Source organism: Carassius gibelio, chromosome B15, assembly GCF_023724105.1.
Source record: "Carassius gibelio isolate Cgi1373 ecotype wild population from Czech Republic chromosome B15, carGib1.2-hapl.c, whole genome shotgun sequence".
Taxonomy (NCBI): Eukaryota; Metazoa; Chordata; class Actinopteri; order Cypriniformes; family Cyprinidae; genus Carassius; species Carassius gibelio.
This window is the reverse complement of record NC_068410.1, coordinates 17,829,336-17,844,758: the sequence shown is the minus strand read 5'-3', so window position 1 is coordinate 17,844,758 and position 15,423 is coordinate 17,829,336. Positions and strand designations below refer to the sequence as shown.

At 40.3% G+C, this 15,423-nt stretch overlaps 1 protein-coding gene across 1 annotated transcript in view; it reads left to right on the top strand.

The window, feature by feature from the left end:
• LOC127972657 (calcium-activated chloride channel regulator 3A-1-like) overlaps positions 1-15,423 on the top strand; it is a 45,650-nt gene that overhangs the window by 16,436 nt on the left and 13,791 nt on the right. The window contains exons 4-7 of the mRNA XM_052576337.1: positions 14,504-14,689; positions 14,795-14,932; positions 15,035-15,185; positions 15,298-15,376. Of these exons, the coding sequence (XP_052432297.1) occupies positions 14,504-14,689; positions 14,795-14,932; positions 15,035-15,185; positions 15,298-15,376 (554 nt within the window). The remainder of the gene's footprint in view (positions 1-14,503; positions 14,690-14,794; positions 14,933-15,034; positions 15,186-15,297; positions 15,377-15,423) is intronic.

Below are 15,423 nucleotides of genomic sequence, written 5' to 3'. Positions count from 1 at the left end.
AATCCGTGGCTTCAGAGAGACTTGTCTCTAAAAGGAAGGATACTCCTTTCCAAGGCAGAAGGGATTTCACGTCTAACATTTGCCGCCATCTCTTTAGAACCTGATAAAGCGATGTGTAAAAAAATTGATCAACAATTATGTAACTTTGTATGGAAAAATAAGACGCATTACATCAAAAAATCTGTTCTATCTAACAGCTACAGTAACGGAGGTCTTAATTTGGTTGATTTTTCAACGTTAAATAATACCTTTAAAATCAACTGGTTGAGGAACTACTTGAAAAATCCATTCAGTATTTGGAATATTATACCAGATTATATATTTTCACAGTTGGGAGGTTTGAATTTTTTATTATTATGTAACTACAGTATTGAGAAGATCCCTGTTGCTCTTTCTAATTCCCACAAACAAGCACTTTTGGCATGGTCTATGATTTTCAAACACAATTTTTCTCCAACTAGTTACTTCATTTGGAATAATAAGAATATCTGTTATAAATATAAGTCCCTATTTTTTGAAAACTGGTTTAAGAATGGTATCAATCGGGTTAGTCAATTATTTCATAATAGTGGTTACTTGTTTACTTATCAAGAATTTCTTTCTCACTATAAGTTTCCTGTTACTCCAAAACAGTTTGCCACTGTATTTGGTGTTATCCCGAATGGTGTAATCATGTTATTTAAGGGCTATAACAGTGCTTTGACAAGTTCTGAAATGCCTCTCCCTGACCCAGTTGACACATATGTAGGTGGGATATGTTTTAAATCTACACTGAAAAATAACAGAAATATTCGTTTTCTTTTTCTTAATGACTGTGTTTCCACTCCTCATGCTATTTCAAAATGGAATAGATCAGTGAAAAATATTTTGTGGAAAAAAGTTTGGACGCTTCCTAACAAGTATTTATTGGTAAACAAGGTTAAAGAGATTTCTTTTAAGCTCATTCATCAGTACTATCCTGTTAAAACAATTATTGTGTCGAAATTCAAATTAAACATAGATGTGAACTGTACGTTCTGTGACTCACAACCAGAGTCTGTCCTGCATCTTTTTTGGCAATGTGTTTACATAAGAAAACTTTGGCAAGATATTTGCCAATTCATTGTAAACTTCATACACAATGACTTTGAGCTTTTCTTTAAGGATGTTTTGTTGGGAATTTTCACTTTTGAGAAGCAATATGGAAATGTTTACTTTCTCTGCAACTTAATTATTTTGCTTGCAAAATATTTTATCCACAAATGTAAGGTTATGAAAGTCACGCCCCACTTCTCTTACTTTCTAGAAGATATTAAAATTTATATAAAATCTTTATCTACCTCCTGTAACAAAAAGGCAACTAAAACTTTGAATGTATGCTCACTTTTTGGTGTTTTTGTATAATTTCTATCTGACTGTCATCTTATATTTTGAAGGAAGAGGAAGATTTTGGCTGTGTAATCTGTTTTCTTATTTTTTTATTTTATTTTATTGTAATTTTATTTTATTTTTTTCTCTTATTTACTATTTTCTACTTTTTTTTTTTTTTGTTTTTTTTTTTTGATTTGTAATTGTTTGGTCATCCTTGAACCCCTGGCTCTTTTACTTGATATATGCTCTATCATATTTGTATTTTTGAATTAATGTTAAATAAAAAAAAAAAAAAAAAAAAAAAAAGGCTACACTTCAGCCAAAATTAATTAATTAAAAAATGTAACTAATAACGCGTTACTGCCCAACACTGTTCCTAACTAGCGTGCCATGGAAAATGATCCAAACCTTATATCTTTATTATATTTCATTATTATCGTTTTAAATCTAAAAAAAAAAAACCATTAAATTACATTTAAATTAGTGCTGTCAAAATTAGCGCGTTAACGCATTCGATTAATTTGAAATATTTAACGCGTTAAAAAAAAATAACGCAATTAACGCGGTTGCAGTTTTTTTTATTTCCAGTTGTGGCCTATGTGTGTTCAACGTGCAAAGAAATATGGATAAGACCAAGGAAGGACTTTTAGACGGAAAGTTTCAGTATAAAACTCTGCCGGATTACTCTTCAGTCTGCCACAAGAAACATTACTCTTCATTCAGTCTGCCACAAGAAACAGCAACATTAAAATCATGAACTCAAATGTCATTGTTTAAAAAAAAAAAAAAAAAAACAATGACTGTAACAGTGCGTAAATCAGACCTTTCTGTAACGCTAACGTTAATAAGCTTAAATGAAAATAACGAAATAATTGTGTAGCGGAGTATTTTTTGTACATAGTGCCGCGAACTGTCAATCACTCCTGTGCGCGTGCATCTCTGTCCTCCTCAGCTGCAGCAACTTGCGCTCTCTCTCTTCATCAAGCTTTAAAACAAAAAGGGGACAAAAAGATCATATTGTCTTTGTGCATAGGCTATAGATTAATTAGATAAATGAATATCTAAATTTGTGCCTTGCCGTCTACGGTATTTTTTTAGAACTTAGAAAAAAGATGCTGCAGCCAATGAACAGCCAGCGGGGGCTGCAGGACGACTCAACCTCCTCAGACAGTTTTTAATGTTTATCAGACAATAAATACTCAAGATTTTGCTTTAGTATAACTCACAACGAGTTTCACACACCTTCTCCGGCCACGTTGAGTTGTTGACACTTAACAGTGGGAAAAGCGACACATGCGCTATTCACTTGTATAACTTAAGGGTGAATGGGTAATGTAGTTTCTGCTCTGGGTGGGATGAATTAGGAAGCTTGCATTGTGAAGGGCGCTCTGAAAATCGGCAGTGCAGGTAAAAGATTAAAACCTCTATTAAAACAGATGTCCAAATGAGCGTACCGGTACGCTACAAGCACGTTCTGGGCGCACGGAGAGGTGGCGGTACGCTCAAGAGCTATATTTGGAAGTGGCGGTACTGAGTACAGGTGCGTACTGGCCCACTTAAAGCACTGGCAATGACTATACTTTGGAATTTTTTTGCAGTCCACTTAGAATTCAACATGGAAATCATTTTTGTTTTTTATTGGCATTGATTGTTTTGAAATTCACATGGTACTTACATGCCTGTGTTTTTATTTCTGTAATAAATATGGCTTTCAAGCCAACAGTTAATTTGGAGGATATTGATGGTTTATTGCAGGTATGTTGTTTACATGAGAAAATCTGTGTTACAAGTTAAAAAAATTCCAATAAACAATCATATTTTGAATTTAAATAGTTTCTTTGTCTTGAGTTTACATTAATTATTTACATTTTACATTTACATATCCAAAAAGTTTCAGTCTTTTAATTGCGATTAATCGCGATTAATCGCGATTAATCGCGATAAATTTTAAAAAATTGTGCGATTAATTAGTTAATTTTTTTTAATCGATTGACAGCACTAATTTAAATTAAATTTTAATCAGTGCTATTGGTCTTTCTTATGTCTGTTTCAGGGTTTTACAAATATTGAACAAATATAAGGCATTTAAAATTGTTAGTGTCTAATCCTCAAACTGTCAGTGAAACAGAGATGTATAAAGTACTAGAGGCCCAGACTTGAGTAAAAGTACAAGTGCTCTATCAAAAAAGTGACTTGAGTAGAAGTTGAAGTGCTCTTTAAGCACCACACTTAAGTAGAAGTACTAAAGTATTCAACATTTTTTGTACTTAAGTATTGCAAGTAGTCTATTTAAAAATTTACTACTCAAGTACTGAAAGTAAAATTACAAGTATTATGTTATGTAGTTAAAGAAAGTAGTCAAAAGTTTGAACATATTGTTTTTACAATTTCAAATGATTAACCTAAAGGACAATCACAATTCCTTTGACTGTAACTTTTTGTAAACAAAAAATGGTTTCTAGGGTTAGTTCGCCCAATTTGCAAAATTATGTCATTAATAACTTACCCTCATGTTGTTTCAAACCCGTAAGACCTGTTTATTTTTGGAATACGGTTTATGATATTTTAGATTTAGTCTGAGAGCTTCTCAGTCCCTCCATTGAAGCTGTGTGTACGGTATACTGTCCATGTCCAGAAAGGTAACGCTTATAGTGGTGTGGCATGCGATTTTTTTATCAACCCCCCATATTGATTACCACCTGCTCAATCACAGTTTTACTACAAATACCATGGTTGTAATATGGTTAGAGTGGCAAAACTCTATATTTCATGTGCATTTTGTTAATAACTCAGTAGTTCCCTATCAAAAGGTAACACTCATTGTGTTGATTGACTCTAAGGTTATGCAAGTAAGCATGGTAAGGAGAGAAGGGCCTGCAGGAACTCTAGAACTGTACAGTTAACTGGGTCGAGCTGGCGGTCTCCGCACAAATAGGTGAAAAGCTTCCACTTCTAGGCATACAGTTCCCTAATTGAGGGAGCTCTGGATTGGAGAACGATCTCAACAATCTTGGTTGAGAGACCGAAAGCTAAGAGTTGTGCCTCCTCAGAGACCACACCTACAGCCTCCAAGCTCAATGCGGGGGCACACCCTCCACCTCTGAGAGGAGATCTCTCCTGATGGGAACCTCCCATGGAGTGCCATCAAAAAGAGAGATCAGGTCCAAGAACCATACCCAGACCGGCCAGTGCAGGGCTACTAACAGCAGCCGGACTCCGTCCCGGTGCACTCTCTCCTGAACTCCTGGGAGCAGAGCAATTGGGGGAAAAATGTACAGATGAAGCCTCGGCCACGTCTGTACCATGGAGTCCAGCCCCAGTGGAGCTGGATGAGTCAGAGGGAGCCAAAGGGTACAGTGCGAGGTCTCTCGAGTCGCAAACAGATCCACCCGAGTCTGGCCGACCTCTCCAACTCTTCTTCATCACCTCAGTGTGAAGCCGCCATTCCCCGGGCCTCAGCCCCTGCCTCGACAGGATGTCTGCTCCCATATTAAGATGCCCAGGAATGTGAACTGCTCTCAGTGAGAGGAGTTCTTCCTGGGACCACACAAGGATCTGGTATGCTAGTTTGTATAAACGCCATGAGTGCAGAGCCTCTTGGTGGCTGATGTAAGAGAACACATGCTGTGTTGTCTGTGCGCAGCGACACATGGTGACCTCTTAGGTCTGGGAGAAAGTAATGTAATGCTCAAAGCACGGCCAACATCCTTGGGCAGATGATTTGCCATGTCAGAAGGTGGCCACTACACAGACCGTGGACAGGGTGGCCACTAATGACCGCACCCCTGCCGGTGAGGGGTGCATTTGTTGCTAGCATTACGCTACGTGACAAGGAGCTCCCATTAACGAGCCCTGAGACAAGAACCAAGGTTTTCTCCACATGTCCAAGGCACGTACATAGGCACCACCACATGACCTTTAGCATGCTAAGTGGGTTTCCCCATGGGGAGAACTCCTTGGTCTTGAGCCACCCCTGTTAGGGTCTCATGTACAGCAGGCCAATAGTATTCACGTTAGACTCAGCTTCCATGAGACCCAGCAATATCAGAGACTGTTTGACATTGAGTGACCGGCCTTCTCTCACTCTCATAACTGCAGTGAGGATCGACTCTAGGACCCGGAGTCTGCAATGTGAGGAGGGTCCACCTCGATGGCCTCCGTCTTCAGGGAGTGTCTAGTTCTGTTCCATTACCAAAGCCTGCTCGGAGCCCACCAGAGTGGGAAAGTCCCTGTTGAATTGAGGTGGAGGAGAACCGAACTAGATTCTGCGGCCTCTCACTACAGTGTGCAGGACCAATTGAGACACATTTGGCAGTAGTTTTCATGCTGCCAAATAGTCTAAGGGAATCGACCTCTCAAGACTGATCTCTGGTCTCATCAGAGCAGTAGCTCGATGCCCTTAAGCGGCGCACCAGCAGGAGACAGAACTAGCCGAACTAGCTGTTCTGGAAACCTCCCAGGATGTCGCGAGCCTCTTAGTACCACTACGTTTCCGGGCGGTAACTGAGAGAAGTGCTCGCCGGAAACTGCTACACCCTGGAACACTGGCTGGTCAGGTAAGGCTGAAATAGAGAACATGAACATGTCAAGGGTGGCCTCCATGGACATTACAGGACAGGCGGTGAGTTCATGGATGGCGAGCACTCTGAAAGTTTGGCTGAGACGTGACGAGGCTCTGGAAGTTTGGCTGAGACATGACGAGGCTCTGGAAGTTCAGCTGAGACCTGGCGAGGCTCTGGAAGTTCAGCTGAGATGTAATGAGGCTATGGTAGATCCGTGGTGATTTGACTTGGTTCAGGAATATCAACAGTGGCTTGACTTGACTCATGAAGGTTAATGGTAACCTGACCTTGTTCAGGAAGATCAACTGTGTCTTGACTTGACTCATGAAGATCATTGGAGACTTGACTTTGCCCATGAAGATCATTGGTGACTTGACCTTGCCCATGAAGATCATTGGTGACTCAACTTTGCCCATGAAGATCATTGGTGACTTGACCTTGCTCCCGGAGATCAAGAGTGACTTGACTTGACTCATGAGGTCTAACTGTGGTTTTGCTTGACTCATGGGTGTTAATGGTGACTTGACCTGACTCAGGACAGTCAATGCTAACTTGACCTGACTCAGGACGGTCAATGGTCAAAGTCAAAGTAAGAAGTCACCTTTAATTATATAGCGCTTTAAACAAAATACATTGCGTCAAAGCAACTGAACAACATTCATTTGGAAAACAATGTCTCAATAATGCAAAATGATAGTTAAAGGCAGTTCATCATTGAATTCAGTTGTCGTCTCTGTTCAGTTTAAATAGTGTCTGTGCATTCATTTGCAATCAAGTGAATGATATTGCTGTAGATGAAGTGACCCCAACTAAGCAAGCCAGAGGCGACAGCGGCAAGGAACCGAAACTCCATCGGTGACAGAATGGAGAAAAAAACCTTGGGGGAAACCAGGCTCAGTTGGGGGGCCAGTTCTCCTCTGACTAGACGAAACCAGTAATTCAATTCCAGGCTGCAGGAAAATCACTGGATCCGGGTGACTGCAGTGATCCTCTGATCTGGACACAGAGTGGATCTGGTGGCCACGGTGACCTCGGAACAAGAGAGAAACAGACAAATATTAGCGTAGATGCCATTCTTTTAATGATGTAGCAAGTACATAGGGTGCTATGTGAAGTGTTTCCGGTTCCGGTTTACCTAATTAATGCAGCCTAAAAATCCTTTAATGGATTTGGATATTAAAAGCATATTAGTATGTTATGTGTATGCCAGGTTAAAGAGATGGGTCTTTAATCTAGATTTAAACTGCAAGAGTGTGTCTGCCTCCAATGTTAATTAGGCAGAGCATGGAAGGAATCTGATGAGTCCTTAGGTTCCAGCGTTTAGGCGCCAAATAGGAAAAGGATCTGCCGCCCACAGTTGATTTTGATATTCTAGGTATTATCAAATTGCCTGAGTTTTGAGAACGTAGCGGACGTAGAGGAGTATAATGTAAAAGGAGCTCATTCAAATACTGAGGTGCTAAACCATTCAGGGCTTTATAAGTAATAAGCAGTATTTTAAAATCTATACGATGTTTGATAGGGAGTCAGTGCAGCGATGACAGGACCGGGCTAATATGGTCATACTTCCTGGTTCTAGTAAGAACTCTTGCTGCTGCATTTTGGACTAGCTGTAGTTTGTTTACTAATCGTGCAGAACAACCACCCAATAAAGCATTACAATAATCTAACCTTGAGGTCATAAATGCATGGATTAACATTTCTGCATTTGACATTGAGAGCATAGGCCGTAATTTAGATATATTTTTGAGATGGAAAAATGCAGTTTTACAAATAGAAATGTGACTTTCTAAGGAAAGATTGCGATCAAATAGCACACCTAGGTTCCAAACTGATGACGAAGAATTGACAGAGCAACCATCAAGTCTTAGACAGTGTTCTAGGTTATTACAAGCGGAGTTTTTAGGTCCTATAAATAACACCTCTGTTTTTTTCTGAATTTAGCAGTAAGAAATTACTCGTCATCCAGTTTTTTATATCGACTATGCATTCCATTCGTTTTTTATATTGGTGTGTTTCACCGGGCCGCAAAGAAATATAGAGCTGAGTATCATCAGCATAACAGTGAAAGCTAACACCATGTTTCCTGATGATATCTCCCAAGAGTAACATATAAAGCGTGAAGAGTAGCGGCCCTAGTACTGAGCCTTGAGGTACTCCATACTGCACTTGTAATCGATATGATACATCTTCATTCACTGCTACGAACTGATGGCGGTCATATAAGTACAATTTAATCCATGCTAATGCACTTCCACTGATGCCAACAAAGTGTTCAAGTCTATGCAAAAGAATGCTGTGGTCAATTGTGTCAAACTCAGAACTAAGATCCAATAAAACTAATAGAGAGATACTCCCACGATCAGATGATAAGAGCAGATCATTTGTAACTCTAAGGAGAGCAGTCTCAGTACTATGATACGGTCTAAATCCTGACTGGAAATCCTCACATATACCATTTTTTTCTAAGAAGGAATATAATTGTGAGGATACCACCTTTTCTAGTATCTTGAACAGAAAAGGGAGATTCGAGATTGCCCAGCTGCCCTGCTGCAGGGGCTCTGCTGGAACCGGACAATGTACAGGAATCCCTGAGCTAGACGCATCCAAAGCCGTATCTAGAGCCCTAACATTCTTACTGTCCTCAATTAAAGTTTGGATGCGTGTCTCTAATTCTGAAATCTTCTCTGTCAGCCTAACTATTTCCCTGCATTTATCACATGTGAATCCCTCATCAGCGACAGAGATAAATAAACTGTACATGTGGCAAGAGGTGCAAATAACAATAGCAGGAGAAGCCATTACTCACAGTGCTTGATGAAATATTCTTACTGCAGTTGTTTGATGAACTTGTGAAAAACTGGAGCGAGAGAGATGAGAAGAGAAACGAAAATGCTAATGACAAGCTAATGAGTGCTAACGATTTGCAGGTGTACTGCACTCACGGAAAAGTGAACGATCAAAGTTAATCTGATAAGATAGATCGATTATATCAGAAATATGGTGTGAATTAAGTTATATTTTACCACTTAAAAAAACAGACAGTGATAGTAGGATAAAGATTCTAAAAATAAAAAATAAAATGAAAACAGCTACACGGAGCTACGGTTAGCTACAGAAGGCCAACAGGAAGTAGAGAAAACACTGGTGATCCGACCTGACTCAGGACAGTCAACCTGACTCTGGGAAATCAGTGAGGACCTGACTCGACTCTGGAGAGACCACGGGGACCTGACTTGACTCTGGAGCATCCGCGGGGGGCTGATGCGACTCTAGAAAGAAGATGGGGATCTGACTTAAGTCTAGAAAGTCTCCTGTGGCAGCCATCTTGTGCAGTGGTCCTGTGCCAGCGGCCATCTTGGGCAGTGTCTCTGGTCTGTTGGCTACCTTGTGCAGTGGCGCTGGGCTGGCAGCCATCTTGTGCAGTGGCGCTGGGCTGGCAGCCATCTTGTGCTGTCGCACTGGGCTGGTGGCCATCTTGTGCCGTGGCGCTGGGCTGGTGGCCATCTTATACCGTGGTGCTGTGCTGGGGCCATCTTGTCTGGAGAAACGGGTGTGGTCGGTGTATCCCATTGACTACGATGGTGAAGGTAACTGGTGAAAGTTTAGGACCTCCAGCCTCTTCATCTCCCACCCAGGCAAAGGGTCATCCAGGCATTTGTTGAACAGGTCCTTCAGTGCTTCATCATCAGTTCAGTCAGGCAAGTCAATATTAACAAAAGCAGTCCAAAAACAAGAAACATGAAAAACACTAGGGAACACGAGAAAGCAGGGTGACATACAACAAGGACTCCATTAAACAGATAGAAACAGACCATGTATATATGGACAGGTGAAAATGATGAAAGTGGAAACAGCTGAGTGCAATTAACAGGTGTTCAATTAACAGTGATGAATCGCACAAATGTAGTGCCTGAAGTGGGGTGACTATGGGGAAGTAAGACCACTAGTGGACACCCATAAATACACAGACCCGACACTGTGACACTCAGTCACACAAACACATTCAATCTCCTCAGAGAAAGATGAATGCTGCAATGAGCTTTGCCTCAGAGGGGGAAGAATCCGCAGCGTGGGCTTCCAAATCTCAAGAATGTGCTCTAGATGTAGGGAGCATGGGTGAACTGTAACTGATGCTTGTGCAATTGGTGAGCTCATTGATGCCTTCCACATCAATCTTCTCAGAGAAAGACAGGCAGAGCTTCGGCGCCCTCTCAAAGTACCGCAAACACGGGCTTCACTTCATCCCACCGCTGTGTTTTATATGTGACAACTCTGTGTCCTTCTGCATTTCTGAAGAGAAGGTGGCCATTGATGACTCTATGTACTTGCCTGCATCTTGCAGCGAATAGTGGGTGTGTCCTGATCCGAGTTCTCACAAGAGCTGTGGAAGAGCTTGGTCTTGAATGGACAGCCCGGAACACCCTACCTCCGGCTTCCTTGACGAGTGGTTCTTAAAGGGACAACATTAACCTTCTTCCAGACAGTGGCCATTCATGATTTAATGACTGAATTAATAGAAATCAGGGACACAAAGAAAATGACTTCCTCAACTCCCTGGTCTCACCCAAGGGACTGTTTGGCCCTGCCATGGATGGATTCTCAGAGTGCTTAACCGAGGCATAAAAGATGCCATGATTGCTATATAATTGTTTTCCTAAACACCCCAGCTTGGCAACTGTATAAAGTCCCCCGAAGACCGCATCCACACAGCAACCTGCAAATTCAGTGCAGCCTCAGCCCACACCTAAGCCGGAGCTGGAGCCAGCCCCAGAGCCCTTGAAGCTGTCTTGTTCTGTGTGCAGAGAGGAAGAAGAGAGGGGCAAGTTCTCACCGAATTCGGAACCCCCTCAAAGCTTGCAATCTTTTCCTACCTCTTTAAACACTTCTGGGTGTTGGCGATATTTTAACAGGACACATACTGCAAGGTCAGCGTGTACAAAAAACTACTGAAGTGATAGCAGACCCAAATACCTTAAAGAGCATTTCTCATCTCCCTGCACTTGCAAATGTCAGTTCCCCATTTTTTAGAGCAGCGAGAATAATAGAAAATACAACCTCTTGCCACCCAGAATACCAAGCTGGATTCTAAATATTATAGAATGAGGTTACTTGCTTCAGTTAACTCACAGGCTGCCTTGTTTGAAAGGCATTTCAAAGATGATTCTTCTGCACAATCTGACTTTTCTGCAGCCTGGAACTGAACTGCTGGTATTGTCTGGTCAGAAGAGAACTGGACCCCTGAATGAGCCTCGTTTCTCCCAAGGTTTTTTCTCCATTCTGTTACTGATGGAGTTTTGGTTCCTTGCCGCTGTCGCCTCTGGGTTACTTAACGTTTTCACTGACTTGATTGCACATATACTATTTTTGCTTTATTGACACACTATTTTCCTATTTAATACTGTTCAGTTGCTTTGTTACAATCTATATTGTTAAAAGCGCTATATAAAAAGGTGACTTGAATTGACATAACTTTGCTATAGGACAATGAATGCACACATTCTCCAATCCAAAGTGCAAACATTGCTTGCAATGGGTGTCATGGAAATAGTCCCCTCAACGAAAAGTAAAAAAGTTTTTACAGCCAATACTTCCTTGTTTCCAAGAAAATTGGCTAAAGCCCTATTCGGATGGGACTAGTTTTACAGGGGGTCATTAGAGAAATATGTGTTTCACAGACGTACTTGGTGATTTTAATCCCATCCGAATCTGCTACGTCTGTGTTTTTCTCACACAACCTCTGTGATAATTCCAGAGCAAATTACCTACTGTTTTTCAGCAAACTCAAGTGATCCTCTGAGAAAACTAATCCTGTCCGAATGCGAATGTCTGTGATTGCCGGTGATATTTTATTTCACAACGCATTTCCTTGTGTGTTTTGGCCGACGTGAATTACCGTAGATGCTCTTACCGCGCACATGTTTGATATATTTGCTTATTTTTTGCTTAGGTAAGATTACTCACGTTCATTTATGCACTCAGTTACATAATGTTCTAATTATATAGACTATGTACCTTTATGAAAATTAAACATAGCTACGGTAGGTTTAGCCTAGGCTACTACACACACACACACACACACACACAAAGGAAAACAATTTAAACTAAAGGAACCACACATTAACATGGTTTTGCTATACTAGCCATTTAGTATTTTTTGTGTAATGGCAATCATTCTGAATGAATTCAATGCATGCATACAGAGCGCGTGATCTCTGTGACGCCCAGATGCACAAATCAGACCCTCCCACCTCTGTAATAAACATGGAAATGTTAGTTTGAAAATCGCAGACGTCAGGTGGTAAGAATCGAAACTCAAACGGAGTTTAGAAACTAGTCCCGTTCGAATAGGGCTTAAGACTGATTATCGATCTCAGACATCTGAATCACTCCCTCATGCAACGGCCATTCAGAATGTTAAGATTAAAACATATCTTCAGTCAAATATGCCCGGGGAATGGTTTTTGTTTTTGTTCTGAAAGACACACCATGTCCTGGTCTGTTTTAACAACATAACTGTGGTAGCCTACAGTATATCAATCGCCAAGGCAGCCTCAGGTCACTAGGATCTGTGATCTCAGCATAGCAACCCTCAAAGGGAGGGGAGCTACCAGGCTCAAGAACAATAATGTAGATAACCCACATTATAAACAGTTCCTATTCTCTAAAAAAAAAAAAAAGGAACAAAAAGAAACAAACAAAAAGGAATTCTTGAAGAAAAAGCAGGCCTCATCAGATTCCTTCCATGCTCTGCCTTCAATCCCCTTGATCGGCCTGATTAACTGCCCCGGCAGCTGTGAGACCCGAAACATGGTGAGAGGCGCTAAATTCTCAAATAGAATCAGGTATTCTCAATGCAATCATATCTCGCAGTGTGGCTATATCTCCTCTGGAAGCTGCACACACTCTGTTCAAACACTTTATTCCATCAAGAATCAGGCAAGAACAGAAACCACAGTGAATGTAATGCATTGAGCTTGTTCAACTCTGCCGAGAAGCGAACATGCTTGTGCAAATACTGACATAAAACTAGAGTGCAGACCACTGCTCTAGTAGTTCCACGAATGCAACAGTAAGCACATCCCTCTCTCTCGTGAATTAAATGCATATGTGCTTCGTACACAAAGCTTGAAGAAGAAAAAAAGAGAATGAAGTATTCTACAGGTGCCCTTTTATGCCCTCAGTCACTCGTTTGCTTACATCATAGGCTTCTGCCTTCATGCTAACAGCATTCCCCTAGCGCCCTCCAGAGGATGCAGCATGGAGCTCCCTTTCGAAAGGAAACCAGACACTCAAAAACACAGCTCTCGACTGAAGAGAGTGCGCACACTTAAAACGTGTCTCTCTACTCACTCAAACTGTTTCCTGTGCACTCACAAATCTCTCTATGCTCATGCGCTATATATTAATTATTTTCACACCTTTCTATTTCTAACCCTCCTGTTCACATTTTTCACATATTTTATCGCATGAATTTTACAGAGTTGATGTGACAAGTGTTAGTCAGCACTAATGTTTTAATGACTATTGTCCAGTAAGGGTCAATAGACCATTTTTACATGAGACATCCTATTTAGGTCAAAACAGATCGTAAGTTATGAATATAACGATGGATCTGTGAGACAGAAGGATGACCGTCACTGTCCTTTGTCACTAAGAATACTAATGCGTTCAAAGTAAGAGGACAATCAGGAAGGTCATCATGCTTTTACAGTATGGAAAACTCTGCCTCCGGTGTCATGACTTTGTTTACATAAGGTCTCGAGAGAAGGCAGAACGAAGGTTATCATTCTATTTAGGCTGTTTGTGTAGCCATCCTACAGTCTCATAGATTCATAGTTATATTCAGAATGTATGCTATGTTTGTAACCAAAGTGTTAGACTGGTTAGCCCTGAGCCTGGTTTCTGAAAACTGACCCTTACATTTATGTAGACAGTTTTATTCAAAAGGTTTTATATAGAATTCAATGAACACATTGTGCTTTCCCTGGGAATCAAATCTATGAGCTTAATTAGTTGGCCCAAAATGTAGATTATTTTGTTTTCTAATCAGATAGATTTGGAAACATTTACAACACTTGCTCGCCAGTGGTTCCTCTGCAGTGGGTGCCGTCAGAATCCAAACAGCTGATAAAAACATCAAAATAATACAAAAGCATTAGAAAAGGCACCAGTGAATAAACTGATGTATTGTGAAGTGAAAAGCTGTTTGTAAGAAACAAATTCATAATTATGACATATTGCAACATTTGCTTTACTTCTTTATACATATCTATTCCAATAAAAAAACTAATTCATCTACTGTACATCTTGGCTGGCCTGAGGATGAGTAGATTTCAGCTCATATAAATCTTTGGGTGAACTTTTCCTTTAATAAGTTATCTTCATTGTTGAATATGCAGTGTACAAACAGAGAGGACTGCATAGAAATGAATAAAGGAATGCAATGCAAAATAGTAATAAAATGAGTAGTGCCATAAACATTTTGTCACTGTGATGCCATTTTTTTTTTCATGACAAAAATTTGATTGATACCATCAGTTCATGCCAGTAGAGATTTGTTCTAATTGACTTGACATTGTTCAAAACAGGGTTCGGGGGTTGCTGTTCATCTGTACTCCAGATTTATGGACTCACGTACAGTGTTTGTTTTATTATGGATGTTGCTATTGTCCACCTCCACTGGAATCAAACTAGATGGAAATGGTTATGTTGACATTGTCATTGCAATCAGTTCAAAAGTACCACAGGATAACAGACTTATTGATGAAATCAAGGTGAATATGTACTGTTTTGTCTATTTAACAAACTTCATGCACTTTTTAGAGGTTTTTACATATTTTAAATGTTTTCTCATTTTATCTTTTCACTTTTTCTGACAGGAGATGGTCACTGAGGGGTCTTTTCACCTTTTTGATGCATTGTATAAAAAGGTATATTTCAGAGAAGCTACAATACTAGTCCCACCTCGTTGGAATGGTATAAACTTTACCAAAGCAAGAACAGAGTCCTTTGGAAAGGTACAGAGAAAAGCGCCTTTGTTTCTTGCCTGCCAACTATTCACAAATAAATGACTTCACTTGCATAGGATGCTTCTCAGACCAATGCTATGTGAAATGCAGGCCAAAATAAGAATTGATAATGCTAATCCAGCATACGGTGTTCAACCATATACTTATCAATATGGAGAATGTGGAGCTGAGGGAGAGTTCATTCATTTCACTCCAGAATACCTGCTGAATGATTCATTAATTGAGATTTTTGGATCAAGAGGTGCACACTTGTTTATATTCCTTCAACATTTAAACATTTATCCTGAAAGAAGAGAAGTCAGAAAGGTCTATTAATTCAGTTTTACATTTGTTTTTTGCTTGTTTTTTTGCAGGAAGAATATTTGTGCATGAATGGGCTCATCTGAGATGGGGTGTATATGATGAATGTAGTGACCGTATAGAAGCTATAAGGTGGAAACAAAAAGAAAGCATTTAATTAAAAAAGCATATAATCTCCT